The sequence below is a fragment of the Pezoporus occidentalis genome, unplaced genomic scaffold (genome assembly GCF_034315485.1).
Source record: "Pezoporus occidentalis ecotype Australia unplaced genomic scaffold, CSIRO_AGI_Poc_V1 ctg233, whole genome shotgun sequence".
Classification (NCBI taxonomy): domain Eukaryota; kingdom Metazoa; phylum Chordata; class Aves; order Psittaciformes; family Psittacidae; genus Pezoporus; species Pezoporus occidentalis.
The window spans coordinates 398,626-425,591 of NW_026914212.1; the positions used below are offsets into that span (position 1 = coordinate 398,626).

The 26,966-nt window shown below is 46.7% G+C and overlaps 2 protein-coding genes across 2 annotated transcripts in view; both read left to right on the forward strand.

The window, feature by feature from the left end:
• The window catches only part of PLEKHB2 (pleckstrin homology domain containing B2), a 469,993-nt gene that overhangs the window by 374,868 nt on the left and 68,159 nt on the right, over positions 1-26,966 (forward strand). The gene's annotated exons all lie outside the window — the stretch shown is intronic.
• ARHGEF4 (Rho guanine nucleotide exchange factor 4) overlaps positions 1-26,966 on the forward strand; it is a 165,972-nt gene that overhangs the window by 131,788 nt on the left and 7,218 nt on the right. The window contains 2 exon segments of the mRNA XM_062621737.1: positions 23,059-23,238; positions 25,776-25,970. Of these exon segments, the coding sequence (XP_062477721.1) occupies positions 23,059-23,238; positions 25,776-25,970 (375 nt within the window).

Consider the following 26,966-nt stretch of genomic DNA (forward strand, 5'->3'; position numbering starts at 1 on the left):
AACTTCATGAGGGTGGCATCAGCCCACCTCACAAGCGTGTCGAGGTCCCTCTGGATGGCATTCCTTCCCTCCAGCGTACCAACTGAACCACACAGCTTGGTGTCATCGGCAAACTTGCTGAGGGTGCACTCAATCCCACTGTCCATGTCAGCGACAAAGATGTTAAACAAGACCGGTCCCAACACCGATCCCTGAGGGACACCACTCGTTACTGGTCTCCAGCCGGACATTGAGCCATTGACCACAACTCTTTGTGTGCGGCCATCCAGCCAGTTCTTTGTCCACCGAGTGGTCCATCCATCAAATTGATGTCTCTCCAATTTAGAGACAAGGATGTTGTGTGGGACAGTGTCGAATGCTTTACACAAGTCCAGGTAGATGACATCAACTGTTCTACCCCTGTCCATCAGTTCCGTAGCCCCATCATAGAAGGCCACCAAATTGGTCAGGCAGGATTTCCCCTTAGTGAAGCCATGCTGGCTGTCACCAAGCACCTTGTTGATTTTCATGTGCCTTAGCATGCCTTCCAGGAGAATCTGCTCCAAGGTTTTGCCAGGCACAGAGGTGAGACTGACTGGTCTGTAATTCCCCGGGTCATCCATTTTCCCCTTCTTGAAAATGGGGGTTACATTTCCCTTTTTCCAGTCATTGGGAACTTCACCTGAATGCCACATCATCTTTGCTTTCCCAGTGCACTGGTTATAACTTCACTGCTTGTGTCCACAGTTATTTATTTTCTTGTTCTACTGAAGCACCTGTGTTATTTATTACAGTTATTAATTTTTCATGTTTATGTACATAAGCCTTTCAGTTCCCAGTTCAGCTGTGACAATATTGAAATGCTCTTTTCATCTGGCAGACAAGTAGGTTTACTTGTATGCTCTTGGTCTGCTAAAACAGACCCCATTTGGTGCACATGCAACCAAAGTGACTAGTAAGGGTGATCAGTAATTAGTGTGCCTTAAATGAAAAGCAAAGGGGTGTCTTTCTGTTTCTGCTTTATCTACTATTAGGCTGGGAGCTCTTGAATAATTTACTCTCTGAAGGCTTGGTCACAGACTGACTTCTGTGACTGTCAGCATGGCTTTGTGTGCAGTCAGACCTTGGAGGCTGCTCTGCACTCACTACTTGGACTGTGAGTGGCAGCGTTATTCTCTGGATGCAGGCCTGGCTGAGGAGGAAGGATTGGAAGTAAATTATTACAATTGCAAATTAGATTCCAGTGAATGTTGTACAACACTTAGTTGAAATGTGCTCATTCACTGATAGTTATACAAACGAAGTCTCCCTTTACTACAAGCCACAAGGTAAAACAAGGTAAAACTTTCAGCTGTTTCATCTCTTGCTGATGCCACATACCACAGAAGCATGTCTGATTGGTGAGAAATAAGGATGAGGCTTGATTTCTGTCACTGAAAAATGCCACATGATGTTTAGCAGTGCACACACACCCACCCACCCTGCAAACACTTTGAGTTACCATAGAAGTAACTCCCCCGTGCACAGAGGTGAGATTGAGATTAGACATTAGAAGAAATCCTTCCCTGTGAGAGTGCTGAGTCGCTGGCTCAGGGTGCCCAGAGAAGCTGTGGCTGCCCCATCCCTGGCAGTGTTCAAGGCCAGGATGGATGGGGCTTGAAGCAACCTGCTCTAGTGGAAGGTGTCCCTGCCCATGGCAGGTGATTGGAACTGGATGAGCTTTAAGGTCCCTTCCAACCCAAACCATTCTGTGAGCCTATGATATGCACAGGCTCTGTGAAGGACTGTGTGAATTTGCTGCATGGGGGTGAAAACAGATTCCAGGTCACAGCTAGAGTCACTCTGCGGTTTTTGTCCCTGTCAAGACCAGTTTCTGCTCTTGCTTCTTTATTCCCTGTGAGGTCAGAAGGGTGCCTGCAACTTTACATTGTGTAATTTTTCAAAATGTACACAAGGTAAGCATGTTTTATATGCCCTGGCAATGTCGTGCAGGCAGGAGGGCACTGAGGTCTGATTTACACTGTGTGTCTTGGTGGGTCACTAGAGTTTATTTCCTTTTAGTGTAACTGACTAAAGGAGAAGAGGTGGTAGTTGCTGTGATCGTGCTTCCCATTCACCATGATTAGTTTCTCTTGAAGATCCACATAAGTCCCAAATACTCTTTGGTGGCTTAGACCAAACTGAATCAGGTTGTGAAAAGCCTTCAAAACCAGACGTGAGTTGCAAAGAGCTCAGGAGTTGAACAGTGCAATGATGCAAGTCAACTATGGACTTGAAGAACTTCCATTAAATAGAAGTCTTCAAGCTTAGTGATCTAAGTATTGTGCTGTGGTGCATATGTCAGGGTTTTTCAAAGCAATTAAAAAAATGGAGGCCAGAAGCTCAAGAACACCAGGGAATGTGGGCAGCCTGTGTATCCCAATAGTTTGCTCTGTATTGTGAAGTTCTGCTCGTAAGGTCTTGAAGCTGCACTGAGAGCACAAGCCCTTGCCTTATGCAGTTTTCCCCTTGTTCTATATTCAGGCTAGAGACAAGGAGATTTTCAGGATCTTTAAGTTCAGAAACCAGCAAACTGAAATAATGCTAGACTTGATTTTTATAATGCTTGAAAGAGACATCTTAAATGTTACAGAAACATAAGGAGACAGTGGGAGCTGTTTGACTGCTTAGCACTTGCTGTATAACCCCTGCTAAGGGTAGCACAGTTTAGGGAAAAAAACCAAAAGTACCCAGCCAGACCATAACTCTTAAACCTTTTCCCTTTCAAATGTCTCACTTTCCATGTTCCTGTATACATAGAGGAGCTGTGCAGCTCTTCAGGAAGCATTGTGGGCATTGATGTGCTAACACCTGAAAAGATAGCTGGTTTTTTTATATTTACTCTTTCAAGTGTGAGAGCACCTGAGTGCATTCTGCTCATACCCACATCATGTGGCTGCTCCCTCATTGCCCTTCCCAGAGATGCATTTAGCAGTTGGTATATTTAAGGGGGGAGCCATGACTTATGGTTCCTGCTCCTAGGAATGTGTGAGTGTGTGTGCATATATATATATATATATATATATATATATATATATATATATACACATTGGGGTTTTGGATTTATCTTCTTTTTTCCATGTTTGGAACTATTGGGTAAAGTGCAGAGTCATCCACTTTGCATCCAGCTCCACACAGTAACTGCTCTGTCATCCAGCCCTGGCTCCAGGGGCTGGATTGCTGGATTTGTATGCTCAGTTTCATGAGGGTGTGTGTATGGGGTGAGCCTATGAGAACTGGAATATGTGGAATTACCTCCCATCAGTGAAGGACCTGAATACTGGGTCCCTTTCCTGGGAAGCGCTGTAACTGCTAGTTGGTGAGTAAAAGATGGGCTCCTTTACTGACTAGAGGGAAGGGCTGCAATTGTGTTTAAAGAGCCTGTCTGTGATAGGTACTCTCCAAGACCTTTCCAAGGAGGAGCGCCTTCTGATCCTGGTCAGACATTGGTGGGAGCTATGCTTAGGCTGGGGCATCTGCGAGTGTACCCCAAGCAGCCTGATGCTTGGTAAACTTCACCATCCAGCAGCAAGTTGTTACGTTCATAAAAGCATGTTTAGGGCTCTGCATAGCTGACTAGAGGTTTTCTAGTTGCAGAGATTTCAGAGTCACAGAATGGTTGGGGTTGGAAGGGACCTCTGGAGATCATTCAGTCCAGCCCCTTTGCCAAGGCAGGGCCACCTAGGGCTGGTTACACAGGAACGTATCCAAGTTGGCCTTGAATGTCTCCAGAGGGGAAGACTCCACTACTCCCTTGGCAGCCTGTAGATTTAAGTGCCTCGGTCCTGTGGACATTCTGGCTCTAGGATCCTGCTGGGAAGTGAACATCATCCAACAGGAGCCGCTTCTCTGGACCACCAGTCAGAGTGCTGCATCTCCCCCATCTGCCTTGCAGACACCTGGCAGCTTGTTGCACACTCAGGTGTGCCCTCACCGTGCCCTTGCACTGCTGCAGGGCCAGATTTCCTTGCCCTCCCGGGGGCAGCAGGACCTGTCTCTACTGCAGGCACGCTGTCAGTGCGGGTGGAAGGATTTAAAAAAGCAGCCGCCTAATCCACTCCTGACCCTCCTTAAAAGCCTCCCCTGCACACCGTGCGTTGCTAGGGCCTGCATAGATCCTGGAGACGGCGCCCAGCAAATAGCTGAGCTGCTCTCTGGAAAGCCAATATCGCAGCCCGGATTGCAGTGCTCCAGCACGCCAGGGCTTCCTGCAAGGAGGAATTCAACGTCTTCCTTCTGCTAAAGTGATGGCGACGGTTCCTTCGGCCGTGAGAAGATGTGGAAGCCTATGGATGTGCTGATAAGCATCCCGCTGAGATAAGGGGGTGGGGAAGGGGGGTTTTGGCACACGTGCTGTGTGGGACCAGCAATGGCTGAGTCGAACCATTTAGACTTGTGCTTTTGAGAGCTATAAACCAGCTTTTGTTCACAGCCCTCTGCCCCATCCGTGCCCCTCCTGTGGGCTGTACAGCAGTCACTCAAGCTTGCTGCTTTTTCTTTTTTCCTTTTTTTTTTCCTTTATTTTCCGGGGGCTGAAGCCATGGCAAAGGTCCCCGACCGAAGCAGGCACAAATGGAGTGCACTTCACACTTTCCTCCGCTGCAACATGAACCCGGAGACCCAGCGGGTAGTGGTCTTTGTCATCCTGCTCTTCCTCATCATTGTCAACGTGGTGCTGATGTTTCTTCTGGCATTTCACTGAAGGAGGACCGCCAGTAGTGGTGTGGTGCATGGGGGTTTCCAGGACTGGGCGACAAATCAGCAGGTCAGCTTGTCGTTGTCTGCCTCTGGTCTGCTTGTCTGCTGTTACGGTAACTGTGTGTCTCAGAGTATCCCTCCTTTGTTTTTTGATCATCACCTCCTTCCCCACCCTGCTCCCCTCACTCTCCTCCTGTCATCACCTGTGCCTTGCAGTTTGGAACACTGTTAAACCAGAAAAAGGCGAAGAGGTAACGGAGCCAACCTGCTTAATCGGGACTGCTCTGCATGGCACTGGATCCTAACCATGACAATACTGTGCCTATACGGAGCACTTGCAACCATGGAGAAGCTCAAAGTGCTGCAGCTTTGTTTGCAGAGGGACAGTCATCCTATAATGAGCCTTTACACAAGGACCTGCTACGTGTAAACACCTTCTGTCAAAAGCAGAACCCTGTAAAGCCTCTGTTGCTCTGCCATTGTTAGCACTGCACTGTGCGGTGGTGTGAGTAATGCCCAATTAGCCAAAATGATTGATCAGTAGTGCATCAGGAATTCAGACTGAATAAGCGCTGCAGTGGTGTGGAAGGAGTGCTTTGTTGGCTTTTATCCTATTTTCTTATATCTCAGTGCTTATCTGCTATGTGTATTAAAATGGCTGGCAGAACCGCAACATAGTACACTAATGCAGGCCGCATGTTTCTCACTGGCTAGTAGTAGCCATGCACAGCGAGGAAGACTCAAGCAGCACTCGTGTAGACCTGTTAGGAGGGAAGGGCAGCAAGCAGCATGCTCACTCCAGGCCTGCTCACCCCAATGGTGTTTGATCATCACTGTGTCACAGCACTTCGAGACTTGGACATTGGCACCTTGATGGAGTAACACTCTATGGCATTGAAGAAGACTGATTCCTGGAGGAAGACAGGCTTGAAAGAAAGCTACAGTGCACTGTTCTTAATGACACTGCTAGCATTTGTGCTGGAGACTGTGCAAAAGATCCAAACCCATAAAAATCAGCAGGATCCTTCATTTAATGTGTTAGGTAATATGCAGTTTAAGTACAGCGTTCATGAAGGCAGTGCATTTACTAGCACTAATGGCTGAAGTTACTGCAGTCCTTTCAGACCTGAATGTTTATGGCTTCTGAAGTCAGATGAGATGTTGAAGAAGGCTGGATGGTGATGTTTTCTCTGTCATCATGAGTGATGTACTCTCTACTAGTGATTTATGTGACTGTGTGTAAGACATTATGTTCCAGAAAACCACGGCACTTTAGCACACAAAGCAATGAAATTGGTACTTGATGAGCTGCTATCTGCTATGTCTGAGGTATGAAAGATCGCTTGTCCTGAGAGAGTTTCTTGCAGTGCTGGGGTGTGTAGCAGGCCCCAGCTCTCTGCACTTCTGTAGACATCTCTTACATAGATGAACAGTTCTGAACTATTAAAAATCACAAATTAGGCCAATTTAACCCAATTAACCAGACGTTGTGATAAACAGACACTGGGCCCATCCAGTATATGTAGTTTCCTGAAGTTGCCATTTCAAAAAAAAAACAAAACAACCCAAACCTCAGCACGCAACACTGGTTTTCAAACAAATTTGTTTTCTCTCCCTTCTAAACTGTACCTGTGGTCTTAGTTACAGCTGGAATTAGAACTTCATGGTGTAAGGTGGAAAAAGGATTGTTAGGAAGGACAAGTGAAAGATGTGAAAGCATACACCAGCCTTCAAATGAGAGATGAGGGACCCAAGTATGGCTTTGGGATCATAGGTGTCAGTGTCAGAAAGCTTTTGGCAGCTGCTGCTGAGGGTAAATCATGCACTGGGTCTGAGCAGGCTCTGAAACTGCCTGAGCATTCAGAAGCTCTCACGCCTCATGTGGTGGGTGAGTGTTTTGCTCTGGCCAGCAGTGAGAGCAGCAATAGGCCTCAGTATCAATCACGGCAGCCCCTGCAATGTGTGTGAACCGTCTGTTATTGCTGTCTTGCCTGCTCCGTATCTTGGATAGTGTAAAACACATCTTGTCACTGAAATCTCCTGTTAGTCCGATGTTAGATGAGAATTGCAGTTATCCACAAGGCCTGCTCATAGACACCTAGCTCTGGAGTAGTGTCTGGTAGGTCAGCTCCATTCATAATCTGAACACTTGGCTCAACACATAGAAGCCACGTGGGGCAGCTGTTAAGCTGAGCACAAATGTCTGCCAGCCAAGACTGATCCTAGATTCACAAAGTGACTCATGCTCTTCTTTAGCTCAGTGTCATGTCACTGAAATGCTCCTTGGGTGGCTCTTGTCACTGAACTGGAGCCTCTTACAGTGCTGAGGAAGGTGCTTCAAGGAAGTTTTCCAGGAACTTATTTAGTATCCTGCAAAATTGATTAGGCTGCCAGAGCTGGTCTTGTGGTGATGAAGCAGTTCACCCTCTGCTAGCTGCTGCTTGCTTAGTTTGGGGATATCCTATTGCCAGGACTTTTCTGGGTTTGTAAGGGAGCAAATATCAAACTGAGGGATGCCTCCTGGGGCAGGCACAGCCTTGCTGTAAGCAGCCAAGTGTTCCCACAATGCTGCAACTCTTTCTTTCCCTTCTCCCACTTTTACCGTATCTATGCCATACCTGGTATGGGGTCCTTATTTCCAGAAAGCTCACATTGCTCTGCCTGTCTTACAGCATCCGTGTCTGGGAGGCAGAGCCATTTGCCTTTGCTGCTTGGCTGCATCAAAGCTAGTGCAGAAGCAGCTGTTGCATGTAGGTAGAGGAATGTACTACAAACAGCTGATCCAGTGCTCCAAAATGCTCACCACTGATACTAGACAGAAAATGTATGTCTCTGGAATAACATGAGTTTAGACAGTTAATGCCTCTGAGGTAGAGCTGCCACATTGCTTCCTGCAGGGCAGCTCTCCTCTCTGGGGAAAGTTCCAATTGTTGACACAAAGGACCTGAGACTTCCCCAGCAGAAAACCTGCCTTCTGCTAGAGAAATAAAGCAAAGAACTTTCTCCAAGGCCTATGGGGAATCCAGGACAGCAAGGAATAACCTGGGAGAGAAGTATCTTATAGCAAAAGGTAATGCAACCCCTAGTTAAATTGTCTCCCCCTTCCCTCTATGGGGTAATTTGTATTACCCTGCACAGGGCAATTTCACCAGATTATTGGTACCAGATGGGAACCAGAAAAGTGGAGTTGTTCTTGTATTTAACAGTTCTGATAAGAGAAATTTCAAGATTACAAAGCAGTCATTGGAGGTATATGTTATAACACCGTCTGCTGCAGGTGTCAATGTGGGTTGCTAAGAGCCTGAAAACACTTTTAATATTTAACGTTGGGTGAATTTTGAATTTCTCTTTGCACTGCCTGTCTAGGTGTTTGATACTTCAGGATCAGTCAGGTATCTGTGTCAAGTTTTGTTATAGGGAACCCAGCGTTTTTCACCTTCCTTAACTTCACATGCAGTTGACATGTAAGTGTTAATCAGTATATTAGTTGTAACTCATTCAAGCCTGCCTCAGATCTTGGCTGAAGAAGCTAAGATGGCCCAGGAAAAAATAAAACTGATGAAGGATCCCTGAATCATGTGCAGGAGCTGGATATGGTGAAAGAAAGATGGTGGGAAGAAGCCTTTGACGCTTCCGTCAACAAAGTTGGCTCTTTTTCTTTGCTCTTAAAGCTCTTATTTGACATGAGAGGGGTGCTCCGCTTGAAGTCTGTGATTGCCTTCCCGGCAGTCCTCTGAACATCAGGCTGTGGCATGGCATTTAGGCTGTAGCCCCAGGGAGGGAGCAGCATGGCCAGGGGAGGGGGTACTCTAGCTGTGTAGCAAAGCATCATGCAGGGATGGGCAAGGTACTGCTTCCCTGAGCCCTGCAGGGGTAGTTTGTATTGCCCCTGCATGGGGCAAGTTCACCAGAACGTTTAACTGGCACGAGCTTTTCTCTGCCACTGCTTTACTTCAGGCCTCGAAAATACAAAGAGCAGGAGTGAGGCCAAGGCATGATTTCCAAAGGGAGAGCTGGGCTTTAGATTGTATCTTTTCTTAATTTGTTCTTTCAGGCTAAATTCATTTCTGTGGTGATATGTGGGATCTGCTGTCTTTGTGATTTATTCATGGAATCTAAGGCATGAGCTGGCCTGATAAGAAACACAGTAAGCATTTAGGGTGATACCATCAACAATTACTTTTAATTAATGCTTCCAGTGTTTTGATTTAAAGAAAGAAAAACCAACAAAAGAAGTCCCATTCTGCAGGTTAAACACAGATTTAAAGATGGGCAGTACTTGTTATTTATGCCATGTTACTGAGCTTGTTAACTACAGAGTGTGGTGGAAACTGCAATAAAATTATGTCGTCTTTGAATCTTTGCATCTGTTCTTTGGGTGGGATTGCTCCGGGCCTGACTGTGGTTGTGACATACAGTGCACCCACTATGTCTGTGTTCAGCAGTGGTGGAAATGGGACTTGAAGCAGTAACATAGAGCACAGTGGCTTTCTCTGTCTTGTTGCATGAGTGCAAGCCTTCTGCATTTGTAATAGGTGATAGTCAGCTATGCTGGTAATGCTAAAAGAAAAATGTTTCCCCAGGTACCAAGAGGACGTTGTTGAACCTTTCAGGAGTGGAGTTGGGTGTGAGGGACCATGGAAAGGGAAAAGGGTCTGGTCTCCCTTGCAGCTGACCTGGCCCTTATGGAACAAGGGCCAGGTACAGGGCTCTGGTCCCACACATCCCACCGCACCCCTGATGTCCCACGTCTTCCACTTCTCACAGAGCATGGAGCATCCACACTTAAAAATCTTGTGCTTGTTTGGTCTTGCATCCAAGAATGGAGTTCGTACGTTGTCTTCTACTAAGCTGTGCTGGTTTGTAGTGACAGCTGCACAGGGGTAGTGCATGAGTGTTATTTACAGACCTAGTGTCTATAGCCTTTGTGGTAATGTGGCTCAGAACAGCATAGTAGAGCTGGGTTTGATGGTTTGTGATTGTTTTGAATCATGATCTTGTCCGGTCTTGGCATGTTGAGTGCCTGCAGAGTTGTGGCGAGCTGCATGGAAATATAAACACTGTATATAGACATCACTTCTGAGTCAAAGAGCTACACCGGAATCTCTCGGCAGAAGCCTGAGACAGCTTTCCTCACCTCACCAAATAAAATAGTTCCAGCAGGAGATTAAGAGAAAATAGGCTGCTAAGGAGTCATGACTTAGTATTTTTAGTTTCCCAGTTCACACCTGTGGTACCCCGTCAGGACTTGTTATACTAAGCACTGCCTAATCTGAGGTTTGCGCTAGGCACCAAGAGAGATCTGCAGTATCCCGTCGCTGCCTGATTTACTACAATGTGCTCTGCATTGAGGTGCTTTTGCAAAACTACTTTGCCATACTGAAAATCCCATGGCCACTATGTGAGGGTTGTGCAGGGAGTCATGGCCACTAAAGTGAGAACCTGTGTGGAAAGGAGATATGTTGTTCTTTTCCTGTTTGGACTAAATAAGCCATGTGTTGCAGGAGGAACAGCAGGTGCCTCAGTCTCCCATAGTTAGAGGGCTTTTTTGCAGCATGGTCTTGGAAATGGAAATGTGGTTCTGGTTGGAGGTTTTAGCTTTGTTTAGGCCGTTAAAGTCTCTTCATGCAGATGGTGTGAGCTTGAGAAAATGAATAAAATTAGGATGTTTGAAATCATAATAGTACAGGGTCTCCCAGGAACCTGCTGCTTCTTGAATCGATCTGCTTTACCTAGCACAGTACATTTGAAATATGCAAAGGTTAGTGGTTTTGTCTGTTTTGTAGGTGTTTCTTGGGTTTGGGTTGGTTTGTTTGGGTTTTTTTTTGAGTGTACTTAGCTTGAAGAACCTTCTGTGGGGACTACAAAAGAAATGACCCATTGTTACATTTACAGATACTAACCAAAACAAAAGGCTGGCAGCCTCCTTTGGCTGACAGCAGGAGACATTATCAGGGTGTTGCGTTCTTTTCTTTCTCTCTCTCTGGTATTCAGATTTTCCTCTGCCGCACTTCCTAAGAAAAGACAGATAGCAATTCTTAGTTCAGTGAAGAAAGGGATCTAAACCAGTGCGTGTGCCCTGGAAGAGAGATCACTTTGGGGAGGCAGTAATCATGTTTTGGGTCACCACAAACCTGCAGGGTTTCTCCCACAGGAGCAAGTGAAGAAAGGAAGCGGATACTAAACTGTTCATTGTCCTTCTGAGGCAGGGAGATCATCCTTGAGAGCCAGGTCATGGAAATTGCTAACCAATCTCGGCAGGCCCTGCATGTCTGCCAGCACCTACTGGTGTTGTACAGACCGTGGTGCAGTGCTATTAATCTAAGGGAGATGTTTTCACGGGAGATAAAGGCAATAAAAATCATTTCAGTATGTTCTTTGCAGCGTGTTCCATTACAATTAAATCACGCACACACGAAAAGGAAAGCCATGTGCTGGGATTCTGGCTTACCGCCTGCTGCAAGCCCAAAGCATGGCTGACCTTTAATGATTCAGAGCAATTTGCTAGCAATGCAGTTTGCATCTGCTTTAAAATGTTTTCTTTAACCTTATTTGTAAAACAAATGCAGATGAATTTGCCTTCAAGCTCTGTAAGTGATTCTGTAACTCGCTCTATCTTTTGGGGGAAGGGAATCGCAACAGTTGTCAGGGAGCAGAGAGCTCTGTCAGCTACATGGCTCCCTTCCCTTCTCTTCTGCAAAAAGAGCCAGAATGCAGCATTTGTCTCAAATCTGTGTTGGATGAGCTGCAGCTGAACTCGGGGTGCTGTCCAGTATATTCCTCACTTGTCCGAAGAAATGATGGTGAAAGAGGAATCAAAAAAGGATGTAGAGAGGAAAGATCTCAAAATTAAGTCATGGGAAAGGGAGTGGAATCAGGAGCTGTCCTCCAGAGTGAAAAGGATGGGAAATGTACCAAGGTAATGTGCACAGAGGGAGGGTGATGCTGCAGGTAGCAGCAAGAGTAGGGCAAGTTTGTAGCATTAATGACATAAAAATGTGCTGATACAACATTCAGTAAAACTTTCTAATGAAAACAGTTTTGATTTGGGTACCTGAGAAAAGGTAGTGAAAAAAAAGACACAACTGCAATCACTCCTAAATGTGAGAACAACCACCCAGAAACATCCTAGGCTATTTCCATTCCCAGGCTGTATGGTTAAGATCAGGGCATCAGAAACCGTAAACTTGTGAGGTGCAGAGGGGATTCATTCAGTCTGACATGGTTTTCATCTACAGCCAAACTGGCACCAGAACTAGGAACTTGTGTCTGTGTGAGCCCCGGGTCAAAGTCTTGCTCAAACCTGAGAGTTCAACCCCAGGCCTCACTCCTTCCCAGTCTTTGAAACCAAAGACAATAGGAGATAAGTGTATGGCCAGTTTCCAGGTGTTCTCCCAGCTATCAGCAGCCCACGAACCTTGCTCCATCCCCCAATTGGCTGTGTACACACTGGGTACAAAGTGGAACACAAGAGGTTCCACTTAAACTTGAGAAGAAACTTCTTCTCAGTGAGGGTGACGGAACACTGGAACAGGCTGCCCAGGGAGGTTGTGGAGTCTCCTTCCCTGGAGACATTCAAAACCCGCCTGGACACATTCCTGTGTAACATTATCTAGGTGTTCCTGCTCCGGCAGGGGGATTGGACTAGATGATCTTTTGAGGTCCCTTCCAATCTCTAGCATACTGTGATACTGTGTAACTCCAGCTGCTGCAGTCAGAGCCGCAGCCATGGGATGTAGGGATGTGCTGTGCTGGGAGAGGGGGCTCAGGGCTCCCCAAAGCACCACAAAATGGCTGGAAAGAGGGGGTAAAAGAGTGGTTTTCAGGCATCTGGGATGCTTGGGGTGAAGTAGGAGTGTAGCACTTGAATCCTACCTGATCATGGAGCGACAGGTGCTACACAACTGGGAGAGGTATGAGGAGTGGGTTAGCCAAAAGTTAAAGATAATTAAACCACTTTTAAGCCTTAGAGTATTTCAAACTCCTTAAGCCACTTTAAGGCTTTAGATGGGTTTAAAATGCTTAAAACACTTAAAGGCCTTAGATGAGTTTAAGCTGTTTAAGCTGATTTAGAGCTTCCAAATGACTTAAGTTCTCTGGCTTTGAGTGCTTAAGGAGGTTTTGAGGTCATAGAACCATAGAAGAGTTTGGGTTGGAAGGGACCTTCAAAGCTCCTCTAGTCCAACCCCCTGCAATGAGCAGGGACATTTTCGACTAGCCCAGGTTGCCCGGAACTACATCCAGCCTGGACTTGAATGACTCCAGGGATGGTGCATCCACCACCACTCTGGGCAGCCTATGCCAGTGCCTTACAACCTTCATTGTAAAGAATCTCTTCCTCTTGTCCAGCCTGAGTTTCCCCTCTTTTAGTTTAAAACCATCACTGCTCGTCTTGTCACAACAGGCCCTGCTAAAAAGTTTCTCCCCATCTTTCTTGTAGGCCCACTTCAAGAGTGAGAAGGTCATAATAAGGTGTCCCCAGAGTCTTTTCTTCTCCAGGCTGAACAATCCCAACTCTCTCAGTTGAGCTCTTAATTGTAAAGAGCTTTCTGAACATTTGGAGGGAGGATGGGGCACATACCCACTTCTGTAGCCTGTGCTCAGGGACTCTTTGTCCTTGAAAGCCTCCCAGGCAATGTCTGAACACCCAGGGTTCCCTGTGTACACTTTCATCCTCCCTTTTGAGCAAAAGAAGGAAAAAGCCGGGAGTTGGGCTTCCATGTGGTAGGGATGAATGGCTCTTCCAGGTGTGTGGAGTGTTGCATGGATAGGACGAATTGCATGAGATCTGTAATGTTGAAGTCATGTGGAAGTGCTGCTCTTACCTCTGCTTGAGGAGCCCTAGCCAGGAGGATGACAGCTCTATCCCAGAGGACATCCTAATGGCATTGTAATTACTGTGTTGGCAATTGCTAATTTTCCACCTGAAGGAGTGTTGCTGTGCCTCAGGGAACATATCTGTCCCTGTCAGGTAACAGTTTCAGGGCTCATCACTTTCAAGATATATTTGTGGGCAGTATGAATAGTCAACATTTCTTCTGTGTTTTTCACTATGCTGATGTCCTAACGCCAGCTCTGTAGGGATAGCCAGTAACACTTTTATCTGTGACTTGGGGTAGCTGCTCAGGCATAGATGCAAGTATGGCCTGGCTCTTTGCCTTGTGTGCTTTCCCAGGTTTAAGATCCTCGGTGGGCTGTACCCAGGTGTGATGAGTTTAAATGGCCTTGAAGGACATTGCTTAATCTCTTTATAAACCATCTGTATGTTTGGCTCTGTGGTGTCCTGTGGCACAGCTTAATTATGCAGCCCAGGGAAAAAAGACTGGGCTTGTACTTAACTTATTCCATGGTGATTTCATGGGGCACCCATCGGCCTTGTGTTACAATAACCATTTTGTAAGCGTTCATCTTGTGGCCACCTTCCATCCACCTTTCTCCTTTGCAGCTTCAAAGTCTGTTTAGCTTACAATGGCTTAGAAACTTTCCGCTTCTGATTCATGCTGCTCTTTGTGCCTTACCTGGTTCTCTTACCTCTTTCTGAATCATTCCTGACATTCAGACTTTCTGATCCTGATGGAGCAGGCCTGTGTTTTCTTATATCTGACTGCAGAGACACTGCTGAGGAGCAGCACATTTAGTCAGTCATTTGTCTCAGATATTGCCGATGTTACATTTGTCAGCTTCCCATTTAATTTGCCATTTTGTCAGCCTGTCACTCAGCATTGTATCTGTTTGTTTAAGAGTGAAATTATATTTCACTTATACCAGAAAATAAATGTTTGACAGACATAGATTTAAGTAAGTATCCTCTGGAAACTTGTGTGAAAGGTTAAAATGGAAGCTAGTTTACAGCTTTACTTACTGTAAGCACTGCCCGCAACTGCAATATTTATTTGTACAACATGATGTGAAGACAATCGTTTGCAGAGTACTAACAGGTTTGGGAAGGGCTTTGCTCCTGTTTTGTCTTTATGCCAAAGCTTAGGATGGTAGTTCCCAAAATTAACAGACTCCCTTGGTATACAGGTCACGGGAGAGTGCTGTTTGGGGTGCTGAGGGTACTGACAGGATCTAGATGAGTGGTTGTCCTCAGCTACAGGTAATCATCCCCATTCTTTCATTAAGAACTTTCCTGGCCTGTCTCAACCTGAAGTGAAATGGTCTAAAGCGATTTCACTTGATTTCTTTTCCATTATAATAATCGGCTCTTAGGTAAGGAACTGAGAACCTCTTGTGTCACTCTGGAGTTTGAAAACTGAACTTGGATGGACATGCACCTGGCATGCATTCACACACTGCTCTTCACATGCAGGTTGAAATGACATGGAGCACTGCTCTGCCTCCTCTGCTTGCTACACGGCTTGCTTCTCTCCCCCCTGTAGTACTTGATAAAGGGAGCTTTCAGAGCTGCTTCTTGCCTGCTGTGGGGGGACCCTCCTCCTCTTCCCATCTGTTTAAACCACTTCTGAGGGTGAATCAGGACTGAGAGGAGATCAGTAAAAAGGGAATAATGTAATTAATGCCAGTCAGAATGGTTCTGTGGAAAATAGTTCTTACCAAATAAATGTGATGACAAATGTTGAATGTTTGGTAAATGGAGACAGCTGTACTAGACGTCACATGAGGAGTTTGACTACAGGCACTGATTAAAGAAGCAGCACTATAGAATTATCAGCGTAGCATACTTAACTGGATTAAGATCTCGGCTGACTGACATCTCAGATTTGTTAAGGGGAATCATGGTCAAATTAGAATATTTGAATGGGGATCTGCAGTGTTTGGTAAATGCCTGAGAGTCCTTCACTGTCCTTAATTGCTGTTCTAAAATCTGTGCTGAAAACATACAGCTGACATGGGAGGCAAGAGGACAGCGAATACTAAGGGCATGGCTCAACTGCATGGTGTGCAGGTCTGTACTTCTGAAACAGTGAATGCAACCCAGTGCCCATGTGGGGACACGTGGCTGGTGTAAGGCTGTGGCAAGGAGAACTTGCATTATCATGAAGCATTTAGACAGAGGAGCAGCAACAAGCCATGAAGTGTTTGCTGTGGCTGAGGAGTTGTGTCAGTGCTTCTGTCACCCTGCAGCTAGGCAGCAAGTCTAGGCTAGCATTGTCTAGCAAGGCTAGCCCAAATTCCAACATGGCAGTGGAGGGAGCCAGGGCCCCCAGGGGTATGGTTATTTCATCATGCTAAGAAGAACCCTTCCCTGGGGTTCCTGTCTCTCTCCACAGTCAAGAAAGACAGTCAAGATAACTCATTCAGACTAAATGCCTGCTGTTCAGATGACAGAAGCTCCGAGATAAATTTAATCTCTCTTGTCCATCATTAAACAGTGAAGCAAAATGTTCTGAGAGGAAGCTACAGCAAGCTGTCAGGACAATTTAAAACCTATCCTGTGGGTTCAGTTCAAGGGAGAGGGTAGCTGGCTTCTACTCATGTTCAGGAAAAGTAAGTGTGTAAATGAAGCACTACTTCAGAGCAAGAGTCAAGTAAAACTTTACCTCCTCTGCTGCACTTTGCATGTGGGAAGGCAGAAGAGGAGCTCTGGAGGCAGAGTAGTGAAAGAGCTGGAGCTGGGAGCGGGAGGCTTTGCCTCTCGGGTCAGGACTGCTGCAGGGTGTAAATGTTTGATGTGCTGACCCAGTTCAGCTTCAGTCTATAACGCACAAGTTGGGAGGGGCTGGGCAACGAATGCAGGCTTCCCAGCAACCATTGTAGTTTACCATAAACGGCTTGGGTTCAGGTTTCTGTTTTAGGGTCACAGAGCTGAAAAGTAAATTCCATTGTATTGGCACCTTCTCTCTGAACTGCCCTGTTCCCAGTGTCTTCTGATGCTCCTGGGCTTGTATTTTAGCTCTATACAATCCAGTGTACTTGGCATTATCAAGAGAATGCTATTCAAATATTATTCAAACAGAACCCAGTAGCTCAAAGATAAATATTTCCAAAAGGCATCTTCATCTCTCCTTATGCAAGTTGTCGAGATCTTTTATCTCTGTTAATATTGCCTGGAGCTCCTGTCAGAACAAGATTGGGACATACAAGGTAATTATGTTAAGGTGTCCAGCCTGAGAGAAACAGGGACTGAGTAGCTAGAATACAAACAAGCTCACAGACAAGGGCCTTGGCATGCCAGGTCTGCTTGCCCATGTGGAATGGACTTAATCTGGGGCAATTATCTGCAAATGCTATGGCTGCACTTGCTCTTTGCCTCTGCATAGACATTGCTTGGAGGAACAATGCTGCAATCCTCTCTCCTCCTCCTTCCTATGACATGTTTAGTAATCTGCACAAGCTCTGCTGTACTGGCACTTTCCCTTGGCGCCTGCTGTATTTGGACATGAGCAGTGAGGTTGTGGCTGCATGGGCAGGTGCAGGTGCACAGGAATGCCAATGCACAATGCAGTATTAGAGCTGCAGACTCACAGAATAGCTTGGTTTGGGAGGGACCTTATAGCTCGTCCAGTTCCAACGCCCTGCCATGGGCAGAGACAGCCACAGCTTCTCTGGGCACCCTGTGCCAGTGCCTCACCACCCTCACAGGGAAGAATTTCTTCCCAATGTCTAATCCAAATCTCCCTTCTGTCAGGTTAAAGCCATTCCCCCTTGTCCTGTCCCTACAGGCCTTTGTCCAAAGCCCCTCTCCAGGTTTCCTGTAGCCCCTTTAGGCACTGGAGCTGCACTAACGTCTCCCTTAAGGAGCCTTCTCTTCTCCAGGCTGAACCAGCCCAGCTCTCTCAGCCTGGCTCCAGAGCATCTCTGTGGCATCTTCTGGAGTCACTTGAGTATCCCTCTTTGTGTTGGGGGCCCCAGAGCAGTCAGTTTCCAGTTTCAAAGCATCAGTGTTAGTCTGCCTTTGGATTGCAAACACTGCTGTCTACAAACTTAACTGTTGTACTAAACAAAGAGAAACAGCCAATTTTTGTTAGTTTTCACTGCTGCAGTCACTGGGTAGCTGTAGGGTATCTGAGTCTGAATTCTGTCTTCTAATGTTTGTCTTCTAGATACTGTTTTGGGGCTCTTCAAGAACATGTACTGAGTTGTTGTCCTAGATATTACAAAGCCAGCACATAAATGTTGTTTCATATGGAAATTAACAGTTGTTTTTCAAACCTTGTTTTAATTGCAAAGATCAAAACCTGTGGTGAGTCTTTTGAGCTGAGGAGCTGCCATGCTTGGAAATGGTGAGCATTCCCTTTAATACACACTTCTTTGGCAGATAAGCAGCTCTCACATATAGAGCTGGTTGCTTGTGCCATGCTTTGACACATCTACAGAAACACTTTTTGTCTGCTGGTGTGTTTTATCCTTCCTGGTGTAGCCAGTGAGAGTCCCAGTTTATGTGCTCCTCAGAGAGGATGCTACAGCACGCTGTGCCTCCGCTGGAGCAGCAATGCTTGCTGTGGGCACATGCACTACCGTTGGTGATTCTGTGCCATGGAAATGCCAGTCCTGGCGCAGAGCTGCCCTTTAGTGCTTGCTTTGGGAAGGGGACTGTTACACTGGGTGTACTTGATTTTTGTGTATCTGCCTAGGAATTGGACCAGATACAATTGAGAAAGAATAGTGTAAGGCACAGTGTAGATTGAGGGCAGGTAGGAGAATGAGCACTGAGCACGGTGAGTGTTAAACACCTCTCAGGGCTGGTATCTGCTCCTTTGCCCACTCCCAGCATAGGAGTGCAGACTGAAGCGGTGCAGGAGAGATCAGGCAGCGCCTGTGGCCTGCAGGAGGTGTTTCAAGTGCTGCTGTTCTAATTGAACTGAGACAGTCTAAACCGTATCTAAAGTATTTTTGTAACCTTTATTTCTTGCTTTATTCCATATTGGTAATTCCTCCCTACAAACATGGTGTTGGGGTAATCAAATCCTGGCCTGTATTTCGGGTGTATTTTTGTTTACTCCTTTGCCCAAGAGCTGTCTGTGGTAGTGGCCTATCTGCTTGCCTGTGTCCATGTGGCCAGGCTGGTGATCAGCCAGTTGTGATTTTCTATATTGGGCAAATCTTGTTTACAGTGTGGCTGCTGCTGAATAGAGAAAATGTAAGGTATTAATATTAGTGTGTGGCTTAAAATACAAGCTGAGGATTCACTAATCAGCCTCATGGCTTTCAGTGACTCTGAGATAAACCATGTGCCTCTATTCCCTTGTGAGCTGGGTCTGTCAGCCCTAACATGCTGTTAATGCTAGGTCAGACTTATCTCTTGTTTTCTCATCAAGATACTGAGATCTGACAGCTTGGTACTGTAAGGTGTTAATGCCTTCACATCATCAGTGCTCTGTGTGTGTGATCATCAGAGTGCTACGGAGGGAGTCCATTTAGTCCCTCTCTGGTCACAGTTGTGTGTGTGCCAGCTACCACATCGTACTCAGAGCAATGTTTCAGAGTGGCATATTTAAGCACACAGAAAAGGTATTTTTATCTCAGAGAATATTCTTTATGTGCTGGTCACAATTTGTAGCTTGAACAAGCCTGCTGAATCCCACTCTTCCCACAGATTTATTAGTCTATGCTCATATCCTGAGCAGCAGTGATCCCCTACCCACAGGGATGTGTAACTCAGCACAGTATGGGAGCAACTCTGGTATGACCTGGTGGTAGGGCTTACCCATCTGTTGGCACATGCGGACAGCCTGCTCCTGGACCTAGACCAGTGAGGCAGCATGTAAGACCCTTGGAATATCAAGGATCACCTGCTACAAGCTCAGGAGTGTTGCATCCCAACTAGAAGGAAGTGCAGCAGGAGGGCCAGGAGACCTCCTTGGATGGATAAGGAGCTCCTGAGGAAAATTCAAATGAAAAAAGAGGCTTATAATAAGTGGAAGCAAGGACAGGTGGCCTGGGAAGAGTACAGGGATGTTGTCCAGGAAGCTAGGGACCAGGTTAGGAAAGCTAAGGCCCGGTTAGAATTAAACTTGACTAGGGATGTTAAGGATAACAGGAAGGGATTCTACAGGTATGTAGCAAATAAAAAACAGACTAGGGAGAATGTAGGCCCCCTCAGGAAGCTCTCGGGAGAACTGGCTACACAGGATTTGGAGAAGGCTGAGGTTCTGAATGACTTCTTTGCCTCGGTCTTCACTGCAAAGGCTCTGACCAAACCACCCAAGTCTTGAAAGGCAGACACAGGGACTGTGAGAATGAAGACCTTGCGCCCACTGTAGGAGAGGATCTGGTTCGAGACCATCTTAAAAATCTGAACATGCACAAGTCCATAGGACCTGATGAGATCCATCCGTGGGTCCTGAAGGAGCTGGCAAATGAAGTTGCGAAGCCGCTGGCCATCATAGTTGAGAAATCATGACAGTCAGGTGAAGTTCCCCATGACTGGAAAAAGGGAAATGTAACCCCCATTTTCAAGAAGGGGAAAATGGATGACCTGGGGAATTACAGAGCAGTCAGTGTCACCTCTGTGCCTGGCAAAATCTTGGAGCAGATTCTCCTGGGTGGCATGCTAAGGCACATGAAAATCAACAAGGTGCTTGGTGACAGCCAGCATGGCTTCACTAAGGGGAAATCCTGCCTGACCAATTTGGTGGCCTTCTATGATGGGGCTACAGAACTGATGGACAGGGGTAGAGCAGTTGATGTCATCTACCTGGACTTGTGCAAAGCATTCAACACTGTCCCACACGACATCCTTGTCTCTAAATTGGAGAGACATCAATTTGATGGATGGACCACTCGGTGGATAAAGAACTGGCTGGATGGCCACACGCAAAGAGTTGTGGTCAATGGCTCAATGTCCAGCTGGAGACCAGTAACAAGTGGCGTCCCTCAGGGATCGGTGTTGGGACCGGTCTTGTTCAACATCTTCGTCGCTGACATGGACAGTGGGATTGAGTGCGCCCTCAGCACGTTTGCTGATGACACCAAGCTGTGTGGTTCAGTTGGTACCCTGGAGGGAAGGAATGCCATCCAGAGGGACCTCGACACGCTTGTGAGGTGGGCTGATGCCAACCTCATGAAGTTTAACCATGCCAAGTGCAAGGTCCTACACCTGGATGGGAGCAATGCGAGGCACAGCTACAGGTTGGGCAAAGAAGAGATTCAGAGCAGCCCTGTGGAGAAGGACTTGGGGGTGTTGGTCGATGAGAAAATGAACATGAGCCAGCTTCAGTGTGCGCTTGCAGCCCAGAAAGCCAATCGTATCCTGGGCTGCATCAAAAGGAGCATGACCAGCAGGTCGAAGGAGGTGATCCTGCCTCTCTACTCTGCTCTCGTGAGACCTCACCTGGAGTATTGTGTGCAGTTCTGGTGTCCTCAACATACAAAGGACATGGAACTGTTGGGACAAGTCCAGAGAAGGGCCACGAGGATGATCAGGGGACTGGAGCACCTCCCATATGCAGACAGGCTGAGGAAGTTGGGGCTGTTCAGCCTGGAGAAGAGAAGGCTGTGTGGAGACCTCATAGCAGCCTTCCAGTATCTGAAGGGGGCCTATAGGGATGTTGGGGAGGGACTCTTCATTAGGGACTGTAGTGACAGGACAAGGGGTAACGGGTTAAAACTTAAACAGGGGAAGTTTAGAATGGATATATGCAAGAAGTTCTTTCCTGTTAGGGTGGTGAGGCACTGGAATGGGTTGCCCAGGGAGGTTGTGAATGCTCCATCCCTGGCAGTGTTCAAGGCCAGGTTGGACAAGGCCTTGGGTGACATGGTTTAGTGTGAGGTGTCCCTGCCCATGGTAGAGGGGTTGAAACTTGATGATCCTTTCCAATCCTAACTATTCTATGATTTTTCTGTCATGCCGCTGGCTGGCTGTATGACAGCAGCATGTCCCTTGCATTCCTTGCTTGCTGGGCCTCTCCACAGTGACTTCTTACCTCTGTGAAGAGCAGAAACCTGCTGTAAGGGTGGACCCAGCCCTGTGGTGGGGCATCTAGGGCAGGGAGAAAAGGCAGTGTGGGGAGCACCAACACACTGGCTGTGTAGATAAATGGGAACCTCATGTCCTCTCCCTCCCCATCATCCTGTTGTTATTGTCAGAATAGAAGCAGTACATTAAGCTGTTTCTGGTTCAGTGGAGGGCCATTTGCTATCCAAAGGCAGACTGTATTTGGATTTTCTTTCAAATGCCTCATTAACTCTCTCCTGATTTACTGTGTGCACAATTATCCTGACATTCCTTTACATCATGCATCTTTCTTCTTAGGGGAGAGGCAAAAACAGTGACCCAGAGCAGTAGATAAGTAACTGTGTGACTCAGCAGGCTAAGGTGCCCAGCACAGATGACACATGCATTATATGGCTGTGGTGATGCTGCTGCAATGTGGCTCGATAAGCCATGGACAGCAGGCTTATCGGTTTTCACCTTCTCCCTTGTGCCTCGTAGACTGCTCTGTCTGTACTGCTCCCAGAATTTATCACTGCACCATTTTCCTGGAGAAAACAGGGCTCTGCTGTGACTCCAAAATGGCTGAGTCCTTTTTAGCAGGATGCCAGTGTGCACTCTGCTTTCCTGGGGAAATGGTGGTATTCTCAGTCATGCTCAGACCCCATGATGCCTCTGTGTGTGTTCTGTAGTTGAAGACATTCAAAGCAGACTCTGATATGATAAACCTATGGCCGTCAGGCAGTCACTCCTGTTGTAGGGGCCCACAGGACTTGCTTACAAATGCAGCAGTACAAGGGGTCCCAAGCGTTCCTTACTGCACCATGGCTAAGGTGTGAATGGTTGAGAATGGCATCAGGCACAATCATCGCTGTGTTCAAGAGCCCCCTCATGGCCTCAAGCCATGTGGGGTTTTGTTTTGGTTTTGTAATTGTTGGGGGTTCTTTCTTTCCTAGAGTAGGCCCCTATGTGATATGCAGTAAATAACCATTGTCCCTCAGTATAATAAAACTCTGCAGGAGACTCATTTTAAGAAGCTTAAGTGCTAAGTTTAACCACCTTAAAGACTTAGGGCTGTATCCATCTTAGATGTGTTCTGTAGTCTTGGAACACTTTCTGCTCGAAAGTATGTTTCTGAGCATTGATGCTTAAGGTTTCATGCCAAGGCTTTCCAGACTGGCAGCACAAGAGCATCCCTCACCCACAGTGTACCACTGAGCCTTGTTTGCTGGCTGAGGCAAAGCCACCAGTAAGAAATTCCAGAACATCAAACTCATGTTCTTTATGGCAGTAAATGTACTGTGTCCAGGTGGTTCTGAGTAAATGCTACTGAGAGCAAGATCAGTTGAAGAAACTGCCAGGCTAACAGCAGCTCCAGTTCATGTGCTCATGGGGAGTAACCAGTTCTCAGCACTTGTTTGGCTCAGCAGCAGAGTTGCAGCCACACTGTTGGACTGTGCTGCTTTTGTGGAGGGAGCTGACAGTTTGACTTGTTCTGCCCACAGCTCATCAGTGATGGCAGCGTGGTGTATGCAGAAGCCCTCTGGGACCATGTCACGATGGATGACCAAGAGTTGGGATTCAAGGCCGGCGATGTCATTGAAGTAATGGATGCTACCAACAAGGAGTGGTGGTGGGGGAGGATTCTGGACAGCGAAGGCTGGTTTCCAGCCAGCTTTGTACGGGTAAGAGCTTCATGTTTCTTATGCCTTTCCATTAGCACCAAGTGTTTGTTCTTTTTCTCCAGGTTTAGTGTTTCTATAGTGACTCCTCAGCACTTTCCCTGCTAGAGATAGTTAGTTCAACATGTCTTGTTACTATTCCTCTACACATGGCTGTGGTACGCTGCACCCTCCCTCCTGAGCTGCCACCAGTGTGGACACGTCCCTCTTTACATGAGTAAATCAGGTGGCTCATTTCCAGCCTCTGGAGTTGCTGTGCATGGTGCTTTGCAGCCTGAGCTCCTGCTTACCCGTATGTGTATTGGCTAGTTTGTGCCCAAACACACAGCATTCCCTACAGGAGCAGGCAACAGATACTCTTCTAGAGGAATTCCAGATGCAGCTGGCAGAGGTCTTCATTTTAGTGTCCCCTTTGGAGAGTATGGATGAACATGGCACCAAATTTAGCTTCCTCCATCTGTGCTGGGTCCAGTGCAATGCCAAGCCCCAAAGTATATAACTACCTGACTCACACATGAACCTTCTCTTAGCCGTGGGGTTTTACAAACATCAGGCTGCTGGCTGATATTCCAGGCATTCAAAAATGGAAGAGAAACCCACAGAAAATGCCTTGGAGGTCATGTGGAAGAACTGATCAGGGGAGATAGGATATGGCTTGTGGGCCAAGGCTTTCCCTCAGAGCCAGCTACAAAAACCATATAGAAATAGCTACGTAGAAAAAGGCCAGACAGTCCCAGCTCTATACTGCAGAGGTTGGATTAATTCCCACAGGGCATTCTGAGAGACAGTGGGAGTTCTCTGTGCAAGTGGAGGGTAAAACTGCTGTGCACTCGTGTGCTACAGGGAAAGAGGCTTTTTTTTCTTTCTTTGGGCGAGGGCTGTTTTCAGTGCTTTCACCACTTCAGGACAGGCTCCTCAGTACTGCAAGGGCAATTGGGTGCCTGAGGGTAGAGATTGTCAGCCCTTTAGCTCTTTATCTGGGTCACTTCAGATTACAAGTGACCCCAAAGCAGGTGAAGGATGAAAGGAGGTGACCTGAGGTGAGCTGATGTCTGTAGCAAAAGTCCTTGGAGAAGTGGGGCAGACAGTGCTATAAAAGTTTGGAAATGCTTTCTTACAGATTGCAGGAGACAGGCTCAGCTGGGTGACTACTGCACACGGTGGGTGTTTTTACAAGGTTGCCAGGACCAAATGCTCCACACTGGTGAGGACAGAGCTGCTTTTTTCACAGTGAAAACGTAGGCCTCTTTTCCTTTCCCATTACTGATAAGTCAGACTGTTGTGCTGGCAAAAAACCCTGATGATACTTCAGACTAGCACAAGCCATTAGGGATACGCAGGACCACAAGCATCTGAGTGAAAACTTATTGCTAATCATCCCCTGCTGGGAAGCTTGCTGTGTTCGAGGACTCAGCTACGTTTGTGGGTGTCTCGCTCCACACAAGTTTCAGGCCAAGGTCCAAGTTTAAGATTGGCCAATGTTCAGCTCACAGTGAAGGAAAACCAGGATTGCACACCTTGAGGGCTTCACCTGCTGCAAACAGTAAATGTCATCTATGCCTACGTTGACAAGGCATGGATGTGCACTACTTTTTATATGTAGCTATATCTGTAAGTGGTAAGTAATCCTGCCTAGGAGAAATTGCATTAGAAATGTAAGGCAGTTCTGTGTCATTATACTACAAATGCCTATAGTCCTGCATGTTCGTACTTCAGTGTTTTCATTTCTCTGTGCTGGGATTGATCATCAGAGTTGTGTACAAAATATCCCCATGGGCACTCTGAGAGCTACAGCACTGCGACATAAAAGAAAGCTCCTTAAGTGAAATGTACCAGTGATTGCCTGCTATTAACTAAGGTACTTTGCTGCTGTTGACAACACACTGTGTAGGACAGCGTCTCTCAAATGGTGGTGTTTTCCTCTGTTCATGCTATGCTGCCATCTGATGGGCACTGAACCACGAGTTTCACACACAGCCCTGGAATGTAATGCAGTTCCTTACCACATTCATGCCCGCTGGCATCTGTATCTGCTTTTTATTAACAGTAAATTCCCTTAAAATAATATCAGGGCACTTGATACTGAGAGGCCATCTGGTCTTTCTAGTGTGAGAACAGTAAACCTACATTAAAAGCAGCTATTTGCTGGTTTCCCCCCTCCTTCCCTAAGCACCCTCTCCCAAGCACCTAAGCAGATTTCACTTGATAAACCATTTTTGTCTTGATTTTTCTATGTATTCTTCCTGGAGGACTCCATATTATTCCTGTGACTTCTGTGCACAAGAGATGCCTGCTTAAAACCACTGGTATCACACCAGTGTGAGAGGCTGTCACGTAGCTTGAAAGTACCCTCCCAAAACCGTCTGGCCTTAGCTTCCCCAAGGGTAAAATATGTTTATAGGTAACGGGCACGTAGCAGCTCTCTTCAGTCCTCATCCTAGCTCAGTCTGTGTATGCCATTCAGTCAACTGTCCTGAACTACTTCTTGGAGGAGTTGTATTTAGCAGTGCAAACAGTGAACGTGTTCTGTGTCCACACAGCTGCGAGTCAACCAGGATGAACCTATGGAAGATTATCCCCTGAAGGTAGAGGGTGGCAAAGAGGACGACTCCAGCAGTGGTGCCCGCCGCTTTGGGATGGGGCAGACCACCAAAGACCAGATGAGGACCAACGTCATCAATGAGATTATAAGCACAGAGAGAGACTACATCAAGCATCTGAAGGACATTTGTGAGGTAACGGAATAAAGGGGGAAGTGAATGTAAGAATTCATTTGAAGGACGGCAGAGTTATGTCCCATTATTGCCCAGAGAGTGATCCTAAGCAGTTAAGTAACTCTCCTGAGACTGTATTTCCATCAGAGCCCGCTCTGGTAAATGGTGCTGCATGCTCAGAAAACAGAAGCCAATTCATTACTGCAGTTGCACAAACGCCTCTGTATTTGGAGCACCCACTTGAGCTCTGATTAAGTGGAATTAATTGAATTTCCTAAGCCAGAGTAAATGTCTAGTGTTGCTGTCCTCCTTAATGTATGTTCTGAGGTAATATAAGCAGCAATTCTCGCCTTCAGGCAAGTCATGCTCAGATCAAAACAAGCGGGGATGTTCAGCCCATTAGGTCTTTCACTTGCGAATATGCTGAATATTGCAACACCTCTTCTAGAAGAGATATGTTGTCATGTGCTTGGGGTGCATGAAGGTAACTGATCCGAGTTTTGCAGGAACATAGTTCTTCACTCAAGTGACAGACCTGTAGGGCCTTTCAGGAGAGCCAGCTGGGGTGAAGCAGCACACACTTACCGAGCAAGCCCTTCCTCCTGCAGTGTCCCCCAGCGTCCTTTGTTCGCTCCTCCTCCCCTGAGTCAGCAGCCAGGCATTTTCTAACACAGGCATCCCAACCAGATCTGCAACTGGATTTAATTGATCTAAATCTATCAGTGGAGCAGTGCTCGGGTCAGAACACCCCATAGCCTGCAGGCAGATAAAGGTGGATTTAACAGGAGAGACAGCAGCTCTGGGACTCAGCTTCGAGTGTGGGTTACAGTATTGTTAAAGGCAGTGATGTAACTGTGGCTTAGTTTCTATTTCTACCATGAGTTGGGTGATACTGGAGGAAATCATAGCTAAAACACGGATACACCTATGCAGGAAGTGGGTGCAGGAATCTGGTGTACTCCTTGGGGGTTTCTGTTGATAGCCACAGAGCAAATGCTCAGGAAGCTTTCCAATGTG